At 44.1% G+C, this 23,106-nt stretch overlaps 1 protein-coding gene across 1 annotated transcript in view; it reads right to left on the bottom strand.

Moving 5' to 3' along the window:
- The window catches only part of RNF17 (ring finger protein 17), a 785,154-nt gene that overhangs the window by 585,391 nt on the left and 176,657 nt on the right, over positions 1–23,106 (bottom strand). Inside the window, 1 exon segment of the mRNA XM_030200280.1 lies at positions 10,835–11,000. Coding sequence (XP_030056140.1) covers positions 10,835–11,000 — 166 coding nt within the window.

Below are 23,106 nucleotides of genomic sequence, written 5' to 3'. Positions count from 1 at the left end.
AGTCAATTAATTTCGTTGGAAACATACTTATTGTCCAATATTAGTGAAATATACGCCTGATTTCATTTTTTTTCTCTTTTAAAACCAGAAATTATTTAACAACACAAACACTTGAATCTCTAATCCAATTCCCACTGATTAAGGTAATCCCAGTTTCACAGGCTTCACTCCTTTTGAATTAATATACTAAGAGGAATCATTTCAGAGAAAAAAAAACTTTAGGAGTCATACCCGGAACTCTGGGAAAACAACAAACTCGATATTAATCATCTGTAATAATATTCATTTTGTTCAAATTTTTCTGGTCTATTATCATTTTCAAAATCTTAACCGTTTCCTACTCCTGTAGAACTTCATTTGCTGTATCAATTTTTCATTCTCAAAGGATTCGATTCGATTATCCATGTGGCTCACTAATAAGATTATAGCTGAAGCAAAATATTTACTACCACCGTTAGGTCCTGGAGTGCCTTCCAGATGATATTCAATGTAACCTCCATGGGAGCCAAAAACTACAAGCTGATAGCTCTTACAGGTTTAGGAGTGGCACCACCGACACAGGTTCAGCTATAAACGACTTCTGTTTCAGCATACACTCCTAACTCACTCCTCCACTCCTTTGGACATGGTGGTTAAATTATTCGGGAGCAATGAAGTTGTTTCCAGGTCCAAGAGAATCAACGCTCCTTCGCCGGCGCTAATCACAGGACTCATCAACCCAGTCATATGTGGGCAGCTCGACGTGCAGCGGTCCCACACTCGCTGCACAGGGGACAAAACGCTGGTCATCGGGGGCTGACCCCCCATTGTCCCCTTCCTCTCAGTTAAGGTAACTGCAAATGCAGAGAGGAAATTTCAAGTAAACAAAGACAGAACTTCAGAGGACAGCTGGGCCGTTGAGCGTACGAGCTTCAGGTCACCATCTTTCCACTCTCCCTAGTTTGGGACACACTTTGTCTGGTTTCTCCTCAGAGGACTGTCTGATATGGGTAACCCTTCAGCATAGCCCTCTGAGTCATTGAAACACAGAAGCCCCTCCAGCACTGCAAGGTGGTCGGAGGGGGTCCTATTTCTTTTTATCAATATAAGGACCCAGGGTTCTCCAGTCAATGTAAAAAAAAAAATTGTTGGAGGAAAAACCATTGGCGGCCCAGAAACCCTATGTCCCAATGCTGAGAGAATACTCAATAAAAAGTTTGTTGAAATCTGTCAACCGCTGACTTTCTTATTCATGCAGTGTTCAATATTCACAAAACAAGTAACTGACTACTACATAGGAAATTCTAACAGAGTTTCAATAATCCCCAGCCAGAGTGACTTATTCAGAATTACTGAATAAGATAAGTGACTCAGCTGGCTGGGGATTATTGGAAACTCTAATGTTACCCAAACCACATCACTATTCCAAACCACTAACATTAACCACACCATATCCTGCCCCCATATCCCTTCATCTTCTCATTCTCTATACATAAACTTATCTCTGTAAAATGATGTATCCATACATTGCATTATCTCTGTTACACATTGTTCCATTTATTGTAAGCTGCACTGAACCTGCTATTGAGCAGGGTATAAATGCTACAAATAAATAAATAAATAAATAAGCAAGCTTAACCTAAATACAAGCTGGGAGGAAAATACTCATGTACCAACTGGTAGAAGTAGTATATTATGCCATACTTTGTATTATTTGAATATTGCTGTAATTGCCTATTGCTCTTATTTGATATTCTTACTGTACACTGCCTTGAGTGAATTCCTTCAAAAAGGCAGTAAATAAATCCTAATAACTAATTTTATTTATTGCATTTGTATCCCACATTTTCCCACCTATTTGCAGGCTCAATGTGGCTTACATAGTACAGTAGAGGCGATCGCCAATACCGGTATGAACAAATATAGTGAGGTTATAGTAGCGAATGATCAAGTGTGGTAGACACATTGGGAGTCATAAGGAGGAATTGTTAGGTTATGTCCAGTACGAACTTATATATTGTTGTATTGCGGGGTTAAGGCATTTAGGTTGGATCGTTAGCGTATGCCTTTCCGAACAGGTTAGTCTTTAGGAGTATCCAGAAGTTTAGGTGGTCATATGTTGTTTTCACGGCGATTGGTAGTGCATTCCATAGTTGCGTGCTTATATAAGAGAAGCTGGATGCATAGGTTGATTTGTATTCGAGTCCTTTGCAGCTTGGGTGGTGGCGATTTAGGTATGTTCGTGTTGATCTTGTGTTTCTGGTTGGTAGATCTATAAGGTCTGTCATATATCCCGGGGCATTGCCGTAGATTATTTTATGAACCAGGGTGCAGATTTTAAATGCAATGCGTTCTTTAATTGGGAGCCAGTGCAGTTTTTCTCGTAGCAGTTTGGCGCTTTCGAATCTTGTTTTTCAGAATATAAGTCTGGCTGCTGTGTTTTGAGCAGTTTGGAGTTTCTTTATGATTTAATCTTTACATCCCACATAGATACCATTACAGTAATCTAGATGGCTTAGTACCATGGATTGTACCAAGTTGCAAAATATTTCCCTCAGGGAAAAAAGGTTTCACTCATTTGAGCTTCCACATTGAGTGGAACATTTTCTTTGTTGTGGCTTTCGCTTGGCTCTCTAGTGTGAGATTTCAGTCGATTATAACTCCAAGAATTTTCAGGCTGTCTGAGATAGGGAGGGTGTAATCTGGGGTGGTTATGTTGGTGGGTTTGATAGTGTTATATTGGGATAAGAGGATGAGACAATGTGTTTTTTCTGTGTTAAGTTTTAGTTGAAATGTATTCGCCCATAAGTTCATGATGTTCAGGCTGAGTTTGATTTCTTTGGTGATTTCTGTTAGATCATTTTTGTAAGGGATGTGCAATGTGACGCCGTCAGCGTATATAAAAGGATTGAGGTCATGATTGGATAGGGACTTGGCTAGTGGGGTCATCATAAGGTTGAAAATGAGCGATGATAGGATGATCCTTGAGGTACTCTATAGTCTGCTTTCCATGGTGATGATATGGTCGATTTCACTTGATATGTTCTAGTCATTAGGAAGCCTTTAAGCCAGTTAAGTACACTTCCACCAATCCCAAAGTATTCTAGGATGTTCAGTAGTATGTTATGGTTCACCATGTCAAATGCGCTAGACATATAGAATTGTAGGAGGAGTATGCTTTTGCCTGTTGCAATTTCTAGTTTGAATTTGGCTAAGAGAGTAATTAGTACTGTTTCGGTGCTGTGGTTGGAACGGAATCCTGATTGTGATTTGTGAATACCAGTGGGATTGAAGCTACTGGGCGGTAGTTGGTGATATCGCCTGTTTTTTTTCTTGGTATCTTTTGGTATTGGGGTGAGTAGGATGTTGCCATTTTCCTTAGGGAAGAGACAGTGTTGAAGCATGTAGTTTAGGTGGGATGTGATGTCTGCTATGAAGCGATGGGGAGCGGATTTTAGTAGGTAAACTGGGGCAGGTACCCAATTTGCAGTGAGTCTTAGAGAACCTATTAATCGCTTGGTTGACTGTTTTAGCAGTGAGGGGAGCGAAGCTTGTTCAGAGTCTGTCCGCTGGGTATTCACCGGGGATTGGGTCCAAACACTCAATGAAGTTTTCGATGACAGTAATGTTTTGAGGTAGCGTGATTCGTAGGTTTACAATTTTTTCATTGAAGTATTTGGCAAGTTTGTCTGCTGATGGGATGTCTGTGTTGGTTGTGGTGACCAAGGTGATGTCTAGTAGATTGTTCACGAGTTGGTATAGTTTTCTCGTGTCTTTGTAGTCAGACCCTATTTTGGTTTTATGGGAAAATTAGGTTCTTACCTTGGTAATTTTGTTTCCTTTAGTCATAGCAGATGAATCCATTAACTGATGGGTTGTGTCCACCTACCAGCAGGTGAAGATACAGAACACTGAAAAACCATAGTGCTCTATGCACGACTAGCTCCATCTGCCTTAAGTATTTGAAACCACCAAAGCAGAGTGTATCCTCAAAGTAGAACAACATGAACTTTCCTCACAGCGAACAAATGTCCCAGAACAGGAGCAATAATCACACAAAGGAGGGACGATCTCAACCTCCTGTAACAGAACAGAAATCCTGAATCCATTAACTGATGAAATGTACAAAAGCACTCCCTAGCTAAGGCGGGAAGATGCCACTCCACAAGCAAGCACTTGTGCTCCAAACTGTGCGTCCTGCGTCGCTGCAACATCCAGCCTGTAATGCCGGACACAGGAGAGCTTAGAAGCCCAAGTAGCACTACAGATCTCATGGAGAGAGGGTGCTCCTGTTTCGGCCCACGAGAAGGAAATCGCTCTAGTGGAATGCGCTTTAAAAGCATCAGGCGGAGACCGCCCTGACAGCAGATACGCAGAAAAAAAGACTTCTTTGAGCCAACGGGCTATAGTGGCCTTAGACACCGGAGACCCTCTTCGAGGACCTGACAAGACAAAAAGGTGATCAGAGGTCCTGAAGTCATTTGACATTTGCAGATACTGCAAGAGAGCCCTGCGAACATCCAGAAGATGTAACTGCCCAAAAGATTGTGGAAACTCTAGTAAAGGAGGGCAGATAAATGGGTTGGTTTAGGTGAAACGCTGAAACCACCTTACGCAGGAAGGAAGACACACTGTACGTACCGTTACTCCGGACTCTGAGAATTGCAGAAAGGGGTCTCGACAGGACAGCGCCTGGAGCTCAGACACACGTCTCGCCGAGGTCATGGCCACCAAAACGACTGTCTTTAGAGTCACATCCTTCTCCGAAGCTCGCCTCAGCGGCTCGAAGGGCGAACACTGGAGAGCCATCAACACCAGCCCCAGGTTCCAAGCCGGACACTGCAGCCGCACCGGCGGTCGTAGCCGGAGTGCCCCTCTTAGAAATCGGGCAATGTCCAGATGAGCGGCCAGGGACAAGCCAGAGACCTTGCCTCGAAAGCATGCCAAAGCTGCCACATGGAGTCGCAGGGAATTGTAGGCCAAGCCTTTTTGTAAACCATCCTGCAAAAAATCCAGTATCGGCGAGACCGTAGCCCACGTGGGTGTGATTGCCTTTGAAACACACCACACCTCAAACTGGCGCCAGATCCGAGCATAAGCAACAGAAGTGGACCGCTTGCGGGCCTGCAAGAGAGTGGAGATGACTTTGTTAGAATAGCCTTTGTCTCTCAATTGCACCCTCTCAAGAGCCATGCCATAAGACCAAAGCGGCAGGGATCCTCCATGGTCACCGGTCCCTGCATCAACAGGTTCGGTACCAGAGGCAAAGGAAGAGGGGCCTCCACCAGCATCCACTGGAGGTCCGCATACCACGGCCGCCTGGGCCAATCCGGGGCAATGAGAATCAACACTCCTTGATGTAGCCGAATTCTCAGGACGACTCATTCTATTAAGGGCCAAGGAGGGAACACATACAGGAGGCCCGGGGTCCAGGGTTGAGACAACACATCCAACCCCGCCCAGTGAGGATCTCTCCGTCTGCTGTAAAAGCAAGGGACTTGGCATTTGCGCTTGATGCCATTAGATCCGCTACAGGCGTTCCCCATTTGGCACAGATCTGAAGAAACACTTTGTCTGCCAATTCCCACTCCGCTGGGTCGATTTGATGCCTGCTTAGAAAATCGGCTTGCACGTTGCTCTGACCTGCTATATGCGCTGCAGAAAGAAGCTGCAGGTGTAGCTCGGCCAAGTGGCAAATCTGAGAGGCCTCCGCGGCCAGTGCCCTGCACTGAGTGTCGCCCTGTCAATTTATGTAGGCCACCACTGTCATGTTGTCCGACAGCACTCTGACAGCCAGCCCCTTCAGAGTCTTGTGAAAGGCCAGAAGAGCCTGAATATCGCTCTCAGTTCCAAGCGATTGATGGACCACCCCGATTCCACAGGTGTCCCACAGACACTGGGCATAGCTTCCCTGGCAATGTGCTCCCCAGTCGAAAAGGCTGGCATCGGTTATCACCAGGCACCAAGAGGGAAGCGCCAGAGGCATTCCTTGCTGCAGCATGCTGTCGGAGAGCCACCACTCCATACTGAGCCGGGCCGCAGTGAGCCACGTTAGTCTGCATTGATAATCCTGGGACATTGGAGACCAACGTTGAAGCAGGGCATTCTGCAGTGGTCTCACGTGTACTCTCGCCCATGGCACTACCTCCAAAGTGGCCGTCATCGATCCCAGCAGCTGGACAAAGTCCCAAGCTCACGGGTGAGGCATCCACAGGAGCAGACGGACCTGATGCTGAAGCTTGCACCACCTTTGGTCAGGTAGAAAGACAAACCCCGACGCCGTGTCGAACCAGACCCCCAAATATTCGAGAGACTGAGAGGGGGATCAGGTGACTTTTGGGTATATTGACCAACCATCCTAAAGATTGCAGTACTGAGACCACTCTGGCTGTGGCCAGACGACTGTCTGCCGAATCCGCTCTAATGAGCCAGTCAAGGTACGGGTGAACCCGGATAACCTCTCGCCTGAGAAAGGCAGCTACTACCACCATAACCTTGGAAAAGGTGCAGGGGAGCCGTGGCGAGGCCAAAAGGCAAGGTCCGGAACTGGAAATATTTTCCCAACACCGCAAACCGGAGATACCGTTGATGCGGGAGCCAAATAGGAATGTGCAAGTAAGCTTCTTTTAGTTCCAGAGACGTGAAACTCTCCTGGCTGTACCGCCACAATGACGGAGCACAGGGTTTCCATGCGAAAATGCCGCACTCTTGATGTCACGTTGACTGACCTTAAGTCGAGGATCAGTCGGAAAGACCCAACTTTCGAGGCACCACAAAGTAAATGGAAGTAGCGACCGCAGCAACGCTTGGCGGGAGGCACAGGGATCACCGCTCCGAAATGCAACAAGACTTGTAAGGTCTCCTCTACCACCGCCCGTTTGACAGCAGTACCGCATCGGGACTCCACAAACACGTCTCACCAGGGCGCTGAATTCCAATCGGTAACCCTCTCTGATCAGGTCCAATATCCACTGATCGGCGGTAATCTTGGTCCATTCTTCGAGAAAGAGGGAAAGTCGTCCTCCTACTGCAGGAATCGAGGAATGGACCGGCGCCCCGTCATTGAGAGGGCCGCCCCTGAACTCTAAGCCTTGAACCGGCCGCTGTGGAACGCTTGTCCGAGCGAAAGGAGTTTCTCTGCTGAAAACGGGCACATTGAGAAAACCCAGCAGAGCGCCCCAGGCGATACCTGCGAGCTTCACGGAAGCGAGGTCTAGAAGAGGAGGGCCACACAGAACCCTTGGAAGAAGGCCTCGGCCTATCCTCGGATAACCGCTGGGGCTTAGGATCCCCCAGGTCTTTAACAATTTTCTCCAGCTCCTCTCCAAATAACAGGTGGCCCCGAAAGGGAAGTTTCACCAGTCTGTGCTTAGAAGCCATGTCAGCCGCCCAGTGCCGTAGCCATAGAAGGCGGCGGGCTGCAACCGCCACACACATCCGTTTAGCCGAGGCTCTGACCAGATCATAGAGGGCGTCAGCCAAAAGTGAGAGGGCCAACTCCATCCGCGGTGCAACCTCAGCGAGGGACTCCGCACCATCCACGGGCTGCTCCACTTCCTGTTGTAACCAACAAAGGCAGGCCCGGGCAGCATAGGAACTGCAAATAGATGCCCTTAAGGCGAGGCCCGATATTTCAAAAGACCATTTCAACACGGATTCAAGCCGCCGGTCCTGAATGTCTTTCAGGGCAACCCCTCCCTCTACAGGGAGGGTGGTCCTCTTAGTCACCGCTGTGACCAAAGTGTCCACTTTAGGCATCCCCAAAGGGGCCAAGTGCTCCTCACTTAGAGGGTAAAGCTGACCCATAGCCCTGGCCACTTTCAAGGCCCATCGGGTTCAGACCATTGAGCTGAAATAAGCTCTTGGATGGAGTCATGCACAGGAAAGGCTTGAGCAGACTTCTTAGTACTCGCCATCCTCGGATTACCAGAGGAGGCCTCACCCTTGGCAGGATCATCGATTGAGAGGCCCTGCAAGGCATCAGAAATGAGCGCTGGCAGCTCATTGCGGTGGAAAATCCTCACCGCATTGGGATCATCCAGATCCAGTGGCAAACCGGCACTTTCCTCTGGCTCTTCAGACCATGAGGCCCCGCCAGAACCCTCAGAATCCACACCGCCCGACCACTGGGGGGAAAAGGGAAGTGCATCACTCTCCGACGGAGGACTTACCCGTCTATGTTTTGCATCCTTCCAATGCTCGGGGGAATCAGCCAGCCCTGGGCCATTAACACCCGGGGGGAAACCAGGTAGCAGCGCAGTGTCAGGCACATGCGGCAGAGCTGTTTTTCAGCATGAAAGCTTTATGCATTAACAGCACAAACTCCGGGGAGAAAAACTCACCCTGACCCTCCGTCTCCGAATCAGGAGAAACGGGAACAGGAGCTCCTCTGGTAGCCTCTAATCGAGGCGTCCCCCTGCACTCAGACTCCTCCGCAACCGTGAGGGTCAAGGCCTGCAGCGCTTCCAAAATGGCGCCCGCTGCCTGCTACCTGGAGCAGGAAGAATCATCGCTCGCCATGCTCGTACCAGCTCTAGCATCTAAAGAGCACGTCTTACAGAGCCCCGCTGCTGATCTAAGTTTACCACAACGAGAGCATTGTTTAACTGCTTCAGCAGCCATCGTCCGACCGGACGGAAATATATAAGTAAAATGGTGGCTTTGCACCAAAACTTACCCTGATCAGAACGGCGTCCGCGGGACCTCCCCGGAGGAGCTGGGCACCACTCTCACCTCAAAAGACCGAGTCAACCGCGCTCTAGTCAAGCTGCACATGGAAAATAGTCTCAGAATAGCTACGCAGAACTAATGCGTACTCCTTTTTTTTTTTTTTTTTTTTTTTAACACTGTGAGGAAAGTTGGAGGCAGGCAGCAACAGAGGTACTCCGGTAGGCAGGGGGACGGGTAAGGCAGGGAAAGGGCGAACCTATATGCCTTCAAAGTGGGCACCACCAGCCACAACACCCCAGCTTCAACTGGCAAAAGCACAAGAGCCACCCCAGGCAGAATTTTTTCCAGAAGCTGATCAAGCTACGTCCACACCTGCTGGGAGATAGAGAAATAATGAAGGCAGATGGAGCTAGCCGTCCATAGAGCACTATGGTTTTTCAGTGTTCTTTATCTCCACCTGCTGGTAGGTGGACACAAACCCATCAGGTTAATGGATTCATCTGCTGATGATGACAAGGAAAGTATAATCTTTGGCTTGTCTCGTTGCATATTTGTATTTTCTTGGGTTTGTTTCCATGCATTGAATGTTTCTGTATCTTTTTTTTTTTTCCATGCTCATTCGAGTTTCCCAGCTTGTGTTTTTTAGTTTTTTCAATTCTTCGTTGTACCATGGTATAGAGTTATGACTATGTGAGGTTCTTGTTTGTAAGGGTGCTATTTCGTCTAGTATGTTTTACATCTTATGTCCCAGTCTGAGAGATAGTGTGTTGAGTCCATTGTACTGTCCATTCATTATTGTACATCTGTTGCCAGAATGTATCCGAGTCTATTTGGCCTCTTGTGCTGTAGGTTGTGCGTTCTTGTATACGGTGGGGAAAATCAAGTGGGAAGGCGGCTTTCTGAAATTTTTTTCTAACAGAATCTTAATTTCTAGATCTCTCTCAGCAGCATGGAGGCAAGGTAACTTTTGACTCAGATAAAACCCAGGTGATGAGAAAGGTGTTGCTTAAATCAGCGTGCCTTCTGGATGCCACACTTGGCTTATGGTTTATTTGTGTTTGTATTCTGCCATATCTAACTGGTAGATCACAGCAGTTTACAAAATTAAGATAAAAAGAATCAGAAAGGAACTACAAATTGTGACAGGAAAGCATACTCTACTCACACATACCTAAGAGTAAACATGGGAAAAGGGCAAGCCACGGTAAGGAACGGAAAAGGAACAAACCATAAGGGCAGCAGGGAAACAGTCACTCCAAACTAAGAAAAGGCCTTTTTAAAGAGCCAAGTATTCAATAAAAGTTTAACTGTTTTAAAAGATTGCTCAAATTGAATAGGGAAGGGAAGGGAATTTCACAACTGAGACACAAAATAGAAAGCATGGTGTCTGGTGGATTCAAGTTGTGCATTTCTAGGCCTGGGGAGAACAAGCCGGAAATCATTAAGAGTGGAGTAAACAAGTTGGGGAATAGAGAATTATGAGATTCGATAAGTAAGAGCTTGAAAATAACACGTTGCTCAACAGTGATACTTCTGCAATACGGGCGGGGGGGGGGGGGGGGGGGGGTAACATGCAGAGAAGCACACTCAGCTCAAGCATGGCTCAAAGATGGCTTCCTTGAGGCATATGAATCGAAAAACAGGAAGAGAAGCTACGTGTGTTCATAACAGCAGCACGATAACGTCATTGGGGGGGGGGGGGGGGTCTGTAGGATATGTCAGATTAGAAAAGGACGGATAATTGAGATGGTACTATATAATGTAATGGTAACAGCAACAAAATCTGGTGGGGGGGGGGGGGGGGGGCTGTACTCATGTCAAGCACTGTAAGAAGTGGAAGCAGACCAATCTGACCAGGAGAAATCAGGGAGGCCAAATTAAAAAACAGAAACCAGTATGGCAGAAAATAAATTTTATATACAAAAATTGATCTGGCCAGGTTGGACTCTACGTTTGGAAAAAAAAATGGGACTATAACATTACACTAAATATTTTAATCATTTTCCTATGTTTGAGAATCATGACATTAGATCTTGATCAGATGAACAGAATGCAAAAATGAAAGATGAAGGTAAGACTTCACAGCAAATCAAAAGTGACACAATGGAAAAGTAGTTTCTGAGAATAGAAAAGGCAACAATTTTTGGCCTTAATCAGCCACACTGCATACTAAATTCTTTACTACCTGATCCATGCATGTTGTCTTCGAAGCTGCCTGTTTACATTCTTGAGCATATTTTATACTTCCACTCAAAAAAGACTTCTTCTCTTGAATAATCTTTAGCTCTCTTCTAAGATAATCTCTCTGTTGCTTGATTTTCTCAGTTATTTCTGCCTGCAATGTCACTTTCCTATTTTGAAAAAGGGGTATAAATGCATAAGAACAAATCAAATATGGTTTTAATATACAGCAGGTTAGGTTTCATTTCACTTATTGAAAGCTGATCAAAAAAATGTGCACTTCATGCCAACAAAGGTATAGAACATTCACACAAGGAACAAAAAAGGCTACCTATCATGGATCCTCTTCCTATCAAGATTAATCAGGCACACAAAGTGGGTGACAGATGTCACTGGGACAGTTCTCCGAGCTCAGAACTAGTGTATTACTCTCAGAGAGATGAAAGGGATTGTGCGATTAATCCTGCCATTTATAGAAAATAACCATTACATGTGAGCAACTTGCTTTCTGCATCAACAAGCAAAATTAAGTCAGGCATACAAGTGGGCGATTCACAACCTCAGTATAGATCCAGTTTGCAGATAACTTCAGCATTGAGAAGCAACCCAGTCATACAATCAAATAAGAACATAAAACATAAGCATTGCCATACTGGGACAGACCGAACGTCCATCAAATCTAGGTATCCCATTTCCAACAGTGGCCAATTTAGGTCACAAGTACCTGGCAAGCAAAACAGATTTTATTCTGCTCATCCTAGAAATAAGCAGTGGATTTTCCACCTTAATAATGGCTTATGTACTTTTTTTTTTTTTTTTTAGGAAATTGTCCAAACCAACTGTCCCTTTACCATATTTCAGGCAAAAAACAATTCAAGAATTTGTCTGTTGAGTGAAGAAATATTTTCTCCAATTTGTCCTAAATTAATATGTAATAGCATCATTGCATACACCCTAGTCCCTGTATTTTTGTAAAGAGTAAAACGATCCACGACTACTATTCCACTCAGTATTTGATCTCTATTGTTATCTTCCCTTAAGCTAAGCACCCTAGCAATTTAAAGCCTTTCCCTGTACCTTTGAGATGAAGTGACTAGAATTGCACACAATAATGGAGAAACAGTCGCAACCATGGCATTATAATATTCTCAGTTTTATTCTCCACTCCTTTCCTAATAATAGCTAACATTCTATTTGGTTTTTTAGCCGCTGCTACATACTGAGTGGAGGGTTTCACCGTCTCAATGACACCTAGATTCTTTTCCTGAGCAGCGACTCCTAAATGTGCAACCTTGCATTATGCAGCTATAGTTGGGTTTCTCTTTCATACTGCATCACTTTGTACTTAATCTCATTAAATTTATTTTTATTTAAACATTCTTATATACCAATCTACTAATCTAGGCGGCTCACAAAGTTATACATAGCACTATAACTCACACACTCAGACAATACAAAAAAAAAAGTGTGCTGTAAATTATTCACCATCTCCATATCTGCATGAAAAGGCTACTTGAAAAAGATGTTTAAGATGTTTTTGCAATGTCAAGCTAGGAACTGAGTGAATTGCAAATGACAAAGAATTACAAAGAGCTGGTCCAGAAACCATAAACATTGTTTCCCAATAATTTATCTAATCTTATCTGCATTTAAAAAAAAAAACCAGTACATCCAACAACCCCTCATTTGGGGACCGTAAATTAAGCAGAGGAGTATGAATTTTCAACATACTTGCCATGCCAACAGGTGTCATGTAATGTTTTGAATACTAGCAATATTTTAAATTGACCTCTCCATTTTATTAGTAACCAATGTAGTTTAATCAAAGATGGAACAATATTGACGAACTTTAGAGATCAAGTAGCACAAAATGCTACTGCTAGATTCAAGTGAAGAACTGATCCTCTTGCAATTTTTTACAATGTTATGAAGAACTTTAAATTTGCTGACACGCAGTTATTCAATCACTTCTCTCATTATTCCCATTTCTAAATCATCTATAAATACTAAAAAGCAGTGGTCCCAGCACAGACTGCTGGGGAATCCCACTATTTACCCCTCTCCATTGAGAATACTGAACTTTTAACCCTATTCTGTTTTCTCTCTTTTAGCCCATTCTTTTTTATTTTATTGACATTTTAGATAATTAAGCATAAACACTTGAGAAGCAAGTCATCTTGGCAATATACAAAAGGAAAAGAAAAAATAGTTAATATCCATTTCTCCAATTTCACAAGAACTTACAGTGTTCATCAGATCACAAAACGATGAGAATGAGATCCATGAATAAGGAAATAAAAAGAGAAAACCCTGACACATAGGTCAATTAAAGGAAAAAAAAAATAAAACAGCCTACTGAATTAGCAAATAACAATTGCTAAGCACTTGTATGAGCATCTCCATTCAAGGCAGGAGATGGTTCCAACCTCCTTGCTGTCAAGAAAAACTAACTGCTCAGGGTCAAAAAGTACTTTTTTTTGAAGAACAAGTTACACAGCAATTGCAAGGAAAACACAATAGAAACTTGGCCCCACGTGAAACCACCTGAGGGCGTAAAAAAAACAATTTCTTCCTGCACCATGTAGTCTGTTAAACCAGGAAAACAAAAATCAACATTTTTGACCCATAAAGTGCTGTAGGGGGTGCTGTAGGGGTATTTTCCTGCTCTCTCACCTTTGCTGGTCTGAGGCCTGTCCAAGCCTGAACCAACTAATATGGATTCTATGGCCTGAGGCCAGTCCAAGCCTGAACCAACTAATATGGATTCTATGACCTGTGGTCCCCAAGGCCTGTCCAAGCCTGAACCAACTAATATGGATTCTATGGCCTGTGGTCTGAATACATCAGAAACCAGCTTTCTATAAAGGAAAATTACTTGTTGGCACAGCTATGCTGCTGACTTCATCAAGGACATACGTCTACTTGCACTGGCTGTCCATCTGGTCTCCTGGGAGCATGTGCAGGAGTGAACTTCTCAGGAAGGGTCTTCAGTAACAACTGTGAACAATGGAGGGAAGCTTGCTACAATCAGGCTCACGACTGATAAGTTATCCTAGCTGGACGTACACAAGCCCTCTTTGTCATAACCCATAACCTTGGGTTACCTGCTGGACAGAGATACACTGTTGGTGATTGGTTCATGGGTCACCTGACCAACAGCAGGGCCAAGGATGAAGGAGAGAGAGAAGGAGAACAAGAAAGAGGAGGAAGAGGAAGATTTGCCTGGTGTATACATCTCTCTCAAAAGGAGCTAGAAAGACTTACTTTTGGCCTGAACACCAGTGAACTGATTCCTTGTGCTGAGAGCTGACAAGGTCAAGTTCAGCCGCAGCTCTGTGGTTTTCCCCAAAGATTGTGTAATCAGTGTACAGGGCAAAGACCTTGGATTTTTCTGGACTGGGATGGACTCGCATGTACTCTGCTGCAATCTAAAAGGAGGAATCTGATTCATCACCAGAAGTCTGAAATCTATGGACCCAGGGTGAGAGAAGCAGAAATATTTCTTCCTGTAGTTCAGGTGTTAGCTAGTCTGTGGCGATTGCCTGTCCCTGATTGGTAATAACAGGACTTGTGGTTTTCAGCCTTATACTGCTGCTAAGAGCATATGTAATAGGATATATTACACAGCAGCAATAAGGCTGAAAACTACAAGTCCTGTTATTACCAAGTCCTTAGGATATATTGCAAGTCTATTTTGGAATTACAGAAAGTCACAACAAGAGTTGCACGAGACAGTTTCAGAATCAGATTTCTCCACAAATTCTGTCAAAGACTGACATGGAATATATCTTGAATTTCAAAAGCCTAGTCAGATCCAGAGGAACTTTCAACATCTAGTGGCTTTACGTTTAAAGGAATACAATGTAACCTAGAAACTGGTGGAATAGCCTCTTTAGGAATTATTAAAATCTCTTCAAAATAACTGTAAAGCGGAAAAACAGAATATTTAGGAAAATTGAGGAAATGCAGATTCAAAAATCTCAAAGAATTTTCTAGGTTCTCAATCCACCTTGAGGTAATAAGTTTATCTATAAACAGAGCAGACTGAACTTTCTGGGGCTCAGCAAACTCAATTGAGACCTTCTGCAATTGAGTTTGTAAAACTTCCATGTCTCTATCAGTTTTCAAACTAGTTGAACTAAAAGATACCACAGCATCTGTAAGAGACATTGCAGCCATATGCAAATATAAACCTTCCTATAATGAATTGTGAAACTTGCTCAGGCTTCACCAACAGAGCAGGTACCTTTAACTGCTGAAGAATTACTTCTTTCTCCTAAGAATTTGGCAAACTTGGCAATGTTGTTATTGCAGTAAAATATTCCATTTTCCGATGGTTCTTCTCGACTCCTCCCTGAGAAGACGACCCAAGCACAGCATTTGAGAGCCTCCCTCCCCAGCCTCAATACCGACTTGCAACGGAGAGTACTGCAGCTCTCTTATGGAATGAGACAGTGCACCAGGGGGGAGTGGAGCTTGGTGCTGGTCCAGACTCAAAAGATATAAGAGAGTCACCCATGGCCGCTGCCTCAAAACGGCTCAGCAGGAGGATTCAGTGTTTGTCGGGGGAAACGCTTCAGCGATGGTAACTTGCCAAAATGGGGAAACAACCTGGGACTCAAGAGGGAAAGTCCTTGGGTTTCCCTTTGCGCTTCTTCCCAATCATATGGAGAGAGTGGCCATCTTGCTATCTTAACCAATTCTTAATCCATAAAATAGGGCACTCCCTCTTATCCCATGATTTTCTAATTTCCTCAGAAGTCATTCATGAGGTACTTCATCAAATGCCTTCTGAAAATCCAGATACACAATACAGACCGGCTCACCTTTATCCACATGGTTATTCACCCCTTCAATTAGTGAGGCAAGATTTCCCCTGACTAAATCCATGTTAGCTTTGTTCCATTAATCTATGCCTATGTAGCATACTCAGTAATTTTGTTCTTTATAATAGTCTCTACCATTTTCCCCAACACTGACATGCTGTCTATAGTTTCCCAGGCCACCTCTGGAACATATATATATTTTTAAGTGGCGTTACATTAGTCACCCTCCAATCTTCCGGTACCACTCAATTTTAAAGATAAACTACATAATACTAATAGTAGTTCTGCAACTTCATTTTCTAGTTCTATCAGTACGCTGTAACATAGCAGAGAACAGCAGAAAAAGACCCATATGCCCACTCAGTCTGCCCAACAAGGTAAACTCATAGTATAAGGTACCCATACTACATATGTATACTCGAACTTGATTTGTCCTTGCCATTTTCAGGGCAGACCATAAAAGTCTGCCCGGCACTGGCCTTGTTCTCCAGCTACTCAGAGTCTGTCCAGCCAAGATCAGGGCACAGACCGTAGAAGTCTGCCCAGCACTGGCTTTGCTTCCCAATTACTGATGTTGTCATCTAATCACCACCAAGCTTGTTTGGTTCTGTACCTTATATACAGGATTCCTTTGTGTTTATCCCACAGTTACTATTTTCATCTCCACCACCAGACATCCAGATATCTACCACTCTCTCTGTGAAAAAGTACTTCCCGACATTATTTGATTCCTCCCCACCCCCATTCCCCAACCTCAATTCATGTCCTCTAGTACTACCACCTTCCCTTCTCTGGAAAAGGTTTGTTTGTAAATTAATGCCTTTCACATATTTAAATGTCTACATCACATCACCCTCTCTCTCCTTTGCTCCATGCTATACATGTTCAGGTCAATGGCTTCCTGCGAAGAAGCACAAACGCTAGAACAGCTTTCCGGACAGCTCGAAGTTCTAATCTGTTGATGGACCAGGATGCCTCCATTCTCGACCAGCTGCCATAAGCAGAGTAGAGATAATGGGCTACCCATCCGAAGAAGCTGGCATTGGAAGTGAACACACACCAATTGGCAGTCTGTAAGGGCTACCCTGCTTAAGTGTGCGCAGGGAGAAGCAACCAGGTCAGACTGTCTTGGCTTGAGGCATCCACGGCACCAGCTAGTCTTATGTCTCTGAGACTGAAGACCAACGGATCAACTGGGATGATTGTAGGAGCTACATGTTGAACTTCACCCATGGCAGAACATCCAAAGTTGCTGCCACAGAAACACGAACCTAAGCATTATCTCACGCTCGTGGGCAGGAAAGAGAGAAGCCTGAGCATCTGCTGTTTGAGCTGATGATGCTGAGGCAGGAAAACCTTCCCCACCTGGGTATTGAAGCACACTCCCAGAAACTCCAGGGTCTGGGTGGGGGTAAGATTACTCTTGCTGTAACTCACCATTAAACCCAGTGCAGAAAGAAGAGACATGACTGTGTGTACTATGAAGGCTCTCTTGAAAAGAAGGTGCCCACATTAGTCAATCATCCAGGTAAGGATGTACCTGGATCCCTTGCTGGCAAAGGAAGGCTGCCGCCACCACCACCATAACTTTTGAAAATGTGCGAGGTACAGTGGCAAGGCCAAAAGGTATGGCACTGAATTGAAAATGATCTCCCAGGATTGCAAACTGGAGAAATTTACTGTGAGGAAGCCAAATTGGGATATGAAAATAAGCCTCCTTGAGGTCCAATGAGGTGAGAAACTCATCTGGCTGGACCGAGACTATGACAGAACGAAGAGTCTCTATGTGAAAGTGCAGCACCCTGAGAAACTTGTTCACCCCTCAGATCCAGAATCGGGCAGAGAGTCTTCCTTTGGGATGACAAAATAGATGGAATATCAACCTGTGCCCCCTCTCTGTCATAGGAACAGGCTGAATGGCCCCCAGTCGCCTTAAAAAGGCTAAGGTAGTTAGCACTGCCAGACTCTTTACAAAGCTGCCACAAGGGGACAGCATGAAAAGATCTGCAAGTGGTTTTGAAAATTCTAGGTTGCAGTCATAGAAAATTATATCGAGGACCCATTGGTCTGCAGTAATTGTAGTCCACTCCTTGTGAAAGCGGGAAAGACGTCAAACTATATCTACACACAAGGAGTTAGCCTCAACCCCGTCATTGCGAGGGCTGTGAAGAGAGGTTCTTGAGGAAGCGGAAAAGGGCTTCTGCCTCCTCGAAAGGAAGACAGAGTCTGAGAAAAGCGAAGTTTTTGAGAAGAAGCACTAGCATGGTCTATACCTCTGTTTTTCAAAAACAAGACATCTGCCTGAAGATGAGACTTAGGCTTGTCCTCAGATAGCTGATGGACCTTGGAATCTCCCAGGTCTTTAACAATCTTCTCTAAAAGGGCAACTTCGAAAGATGAGATTTGGATACCACATCAGTGGCCTCAACCACAGCCAGCATCGCACCGAAACGGCCAAAGGTATACCTTTAGCTGACGTTCAGAGATCATCAAACAGTATCTGTCACATAGGACAACCCCACCTCTAGGGTACTGAGAAAGTATGGAGGTGAGTCCAACATGGACAATTGTTGAATCCTTGATAATCAAGCCCTGGCTACAAAAGAAGAAGAAATAAGTGGTTAACTAATTTTAAGTTCTTAAACATTGGAAATTTTTTAGTAACCGCCATAATAAGGGCATCAACCTTAGGCAGAGCAAGCTGATCAAGGGGATATAATTTGGACATACTTCAAGCTACCCGGAGGTTAGAATCAAGGGTCTCCCATGAGCTCCAATAAGCTCCTGCATAGCCTCATGAATATGGAAAGATACAGGAGATCTCTTAGTACCTGACATAATAGATGGCGCAGGATAAGAGGACTGAGAAGCAGGGGAAGAAATATTTCAAGCCTCCATAGATTTTGTGATCACTCTCAAAAACAGCCTAGCTACAGTAAAATCACCACCCTCGTCTGCCTCTGAAATGTCCACATCAGGGCCATCAGCAGAACTAAGACAGTAAAAACATACAGATAAAACTTCCTCAGAGTCCTGAGGAGGAATGTTCTCCAAACCCTGCGTAACAAAGTTTTTGTTTAAGATGCTGCTCCTCAAAAGCAACGTGAGGGGAAGGAGAAGCAGCTTGACCTGACTTTAATAAAAAGGCCGATGTAATAAAAACAGAATCTAAGCGAAAACAGCAGGGCAGAGACTTCTACCCCCACAAAACCAACATCCCGAGACACGGTAGCGAGCAAGAAACCTGCTGACAAAACAGCTGCCTAAGCCTCAGAACACATGAGCCATTGGCGAAGGGCCTTATTGAACTCTGGAGACCGAGTACTAACGGCTAAAACAGGCAAAAGCGGTGTGTCCGCAGAAGTAAAGCAAAGTGTGTAGGAGCTGGTAGCCGACAGCTTACCCCCCCTCAGCGCACACAAGACTTAATAGGCCCAGACACAGAATAAATATACTCACTGCCAGTCTAGTGACTTCCAAGGTACTGAAGTCCCACAATCTTCCTACATATCAAGTCAGCTTCCTCAACTTTAATTATGGCTATTACCCAATGGATCAATTTTCACTTAATTTCTTGGAAATTTCACGTTTCCTTCTTCTGGATGCAAAATTGTTCTCACCCCTATATTATAGGATCCAAAACTCAGTGCAGCTGATGTGAGTAACTACTGTTCTATCGCTTCCCCTCCTCTACCTGTTAAGATCATGGAGGGTTATGTTTCTGAGCAATTGACTTATTGCCAAAATTTTGACATTCTGAACTCCTCACAAGCAGGTTTCAGGAAAAAAAAAAAAACACAGTTCCGAAACTGTTGCATCAACATTGATAGCATAAGCTAAGGAATTACTTTGCAAAGGACAATGTGCAACTGTTATTCAATTCGATCTACGTTGATTTGGTGGATTTTGAACTGATGAACCACATCCTGAATTATTTTGGTATTCAGGGTTCGGTCTTATCTTGGTTCAAAGGTTTTTTGACAAGCCACTGTTACACTATCAGGAAAGATAGGTCTTAAGATGGAGTCCTTTAAGTGGTGTTGCCCAGGGCTCCCCTCTTTCTCCTTCACTTTTCAACTTACTATTACAGTCTTTTTTTTTTTTTTTTTTACATTTGTACCCCACGCTTTCCCCACTCATGGCAGGCTCAATTCGGCTTACATGGGGCAATAGAGGGTTAAGTGACTTGCCCAGAATCACAAGGAGCTGCCTGTGCCTGAAGTGGGAATCGAACTCAGTTCCTCAGTTACTCAGGACCAAAGTCCACGACCCTAACCACTAGGCCACTCCTCCACTCTTTAGGTGTTATTGTTATTTATCATATTTTTATTAAGGTTTTCAAAATACAACATAAAAGAATACACAAAAGCAAATAGTATACAACATAAAAGGACACACAAAAGCAAACCAAAAAAACAAACAAACAATGGGTCACATTTCACAGACTTAAACTAAACAAGAGTAAGACTATGTTCAGATTCAAGGTACGCCAAGACCCTAGTTTAGGAGGGTGATCAGTTTTCTTTGGATATTCATTCAAAAATTCTAGGAGTGGAAGTAGATCGCCTATTGACTATGCAGTTTCATACCCAATCAATTATTAAGCATTCTTTCCCAATAATGAGAAAATTGAGAATTTTTAGAAAAAAGGGGAAATGGTCAAGATGGCGCCCACATGCTGAGAGATCATACTGTTTGGACTGCGGAAAGTTTCTCTTTATTATGCCTCATACCAAGAGAAAGGGGACCATCAGAGCTTTACCATCGCCAGCCTTGACGTCTTCCCCAATACAGCAAACTTCGCACTCCAGCGTCCACAGAATCGAGCCTGAGTGAGCTCTGCTTTGGGTACTGAGGGAGGAGCCTTGTCAGCAATCGCAACAATTGCTGACAAGCATCAGCGTCCCAGGAGCATGATATAATACTTTCACCTCTGGATGCTGAAGCACAACCATGTCCCGTCTTTCAGGAAGAGAAGATGGGTCCCACGCTTGCGGAAGTAGCTCAGCCTGGAGGGCCAGTCATGATGGCAGTTCTCTTGCTAGAGCTCTGAAAGGAAAACTGAACCCTCCCGCCATGGTTACACTGGATACCTTCTGGCAGGCAATTGAGAGGCTGAGCTCCTGAATCACAAGATCAACTCAAAAAACTGAACTTGGTCTCTACAAGCAGCAGCTTTCTAAGTCTGTGGATAAATTAAAGCAAGATTTCATGAAGTACAAAAATCTCAAACTGATATTTCTAAGCTTAAAGATAATGTAACAGCTACTATGAAAGAATTTGGTTATTCATCAGAAAATTCAACAAATTGAAAATTACAACAGAAGTTTGAATTTGAGGATCTTAAAACTTCCCAAGGCCTGTTAGAGTCCTTCCATTGGAACTATTTAAAAATATCTTATTGAAAATTTAAAGATTTCTCCTCAGCTTATTCCTCCTATTAATAAGATATATTTTTTGCCTACTTAGAAGAAATTAGGAAGGTCTCCTGAAGATCTTGAGCAGGTTCAGGAAGAAGCGAAGTTTAATGATTTAAGAGATCTCTGATTTTGCAAGATTCATTATCAGATGTTACCGATAGAGCAACATTAATGGTATCACTTGTATTCAAGCAAGACTTTAAATGCGATCTTGAAACAACAAAAGTTTTGTGATCAGAAATTGTGAACATTGTGAACATTTCCAGATGTTACTAAATCCATTTGAGACAGACAAAAGTGCATCCTGGATATGAGAGAAATAAAGACTTTGGGTGCAACTTTTTTACTGGTGTACCTAGCTTAGAACCTTTCTAGACCTGAAGAGGGTGACTAGTAATGTAATATCTGTTTAATCGGTTGTTTTAAGATTATGTAGCTGTAGTTAAAATTCAGATGTATTTTCCCTAAGTTTCATGTAACCCAAGATACTTGTGTATTATGACTGAAATAATCTTATATAATAATTTGTACCTCTGCTTCTCTGGATTGCTGGCTGGCTTCGTAACAGCATGCTGACATCAGCTCGCCTCCAGCTTTCCCTTCCCTCGCATAAAGACAGAATGTCAGAGGACGGCGGGACACAGAGGGAAGGCAAGGGAAGGCTGTAGGTGATGCAAGCCCAGCCTGCATGCTGCCGCTGCAACATCAGGTAAGACGAACGGCTTAAAGGCAGGCCGGCAGGAAGGACAGAGTCACTGGCCATGGAGGGGAGGAGAGAATCGCGGGACATGGATTGGATGGGATGGGAGGGCAGGGCATAGAAGAATTGCTGGAATCGCTGGACATGGATGGGATGGGATGGAATGGGAGGGAAGGGCAGAAGCAAATCGCTGGATATGGATGGGAGGGGAGAATCGCTGGACATGGAGGGATAGCCTTGCTAGCGCCCGTTTCATTTTTTTAGTGAAATAGGCATTTTTTTTGCTTGTAATAAAATAAAATTCTCAATGGGGAAATTCCAAACTATATACTAAATTTAAACATCTTTGTTATGTGGCCCCTCTTCTAGACATGATATTCATAAGATGTTTTAACTTAAATTTCCAATGTTTAAGAACTTAAAATCAGTTAAACAACTCACTCTATTCAGTACCAGCTAGTCAACTTTTGGAATCAACTTCCAACATATCTGAGATCTTCTGCTCACTATCTTTACTTCAGAAAGCATCTAAAGGCCTTCCAAATCAATATGACAGGTCTATCAAACAGATCATTTAAAGCGTGACAGACGTATCAAGTAAGTTATTTAAGTTCTGTGTTTCTGCTGCTCTTAGAGAACTGATCTAGCCTATCTGACTTTTGTGATCTGTCCTTGAACTGTATAGGTGGAATATAAATAGAGGTGTAGCACTACATAACAGCACAAGCACTCTCAAAAAGAAAAGCAGTGGCTGCCTTTTTTTTTTAAGACAGACAGGAGAAAAAGAGAAGGGAAGTGAGATAAAGAGGTAGAAAGGTAAAATTATGTATAATCATACCTGATAATTTTCTTTCCATTAATCATAGCTGATCAATCCATAGACTGGTGGGTTGTGTCCATCTACCAGCAGGTGGAGATAGAGAGCAAACTTTTGCCTCCCTATATGTGGTCATGTGCTGCCGGAAACTCCTCAGTATGTCGATATCAAAGCTCCATCCGCAGGACTCAGCACTTAGAGAATTACACCCACGAAGGGACACTCTGCCCAGCTCACCACCGCCGAAACGGGGGAGGGGAATTAACCCAGCTCATCCCCACACAAGTGGGGGAGGGGAATCCGTCCAGCTCATCCCCGCGGAGCGGGGGAGGGACACCACACCCGCCGATGCGGGGGGATCTGGCTTATCCTGCAACCGCAACCGCGGGAGGAGCTGACTGACCCTAACACCGCCGAAGCGGGAGGGGTACAAAACTGCCCTACAGCCGCATGACGCGGGAGGGAGTGCCGGCAGAATTTTAAGTCTCAATCCAGCCCCGTAAAACGGAGGGG

This window comes from Microcaecilia unicolor, chromosome 4 (assembly GCF_901765095.1).
Source record: "Microcaecilia unicolor chromosome 4, aMicUni1.1, whole genome shotgun sequence".
In the NCBI taxonomy this organism is placed as follows: Eukaryota; Metazoa; Chordata; class Amphibia; order Gymnophiona; family Siphonopidae; genus Microcaecilia; species Microcaecilia unicolor.
Note: the sequence above shows the minus strand (reverse complement) of the source record. Positions and strands in the feature narration are given on the sequence as shown.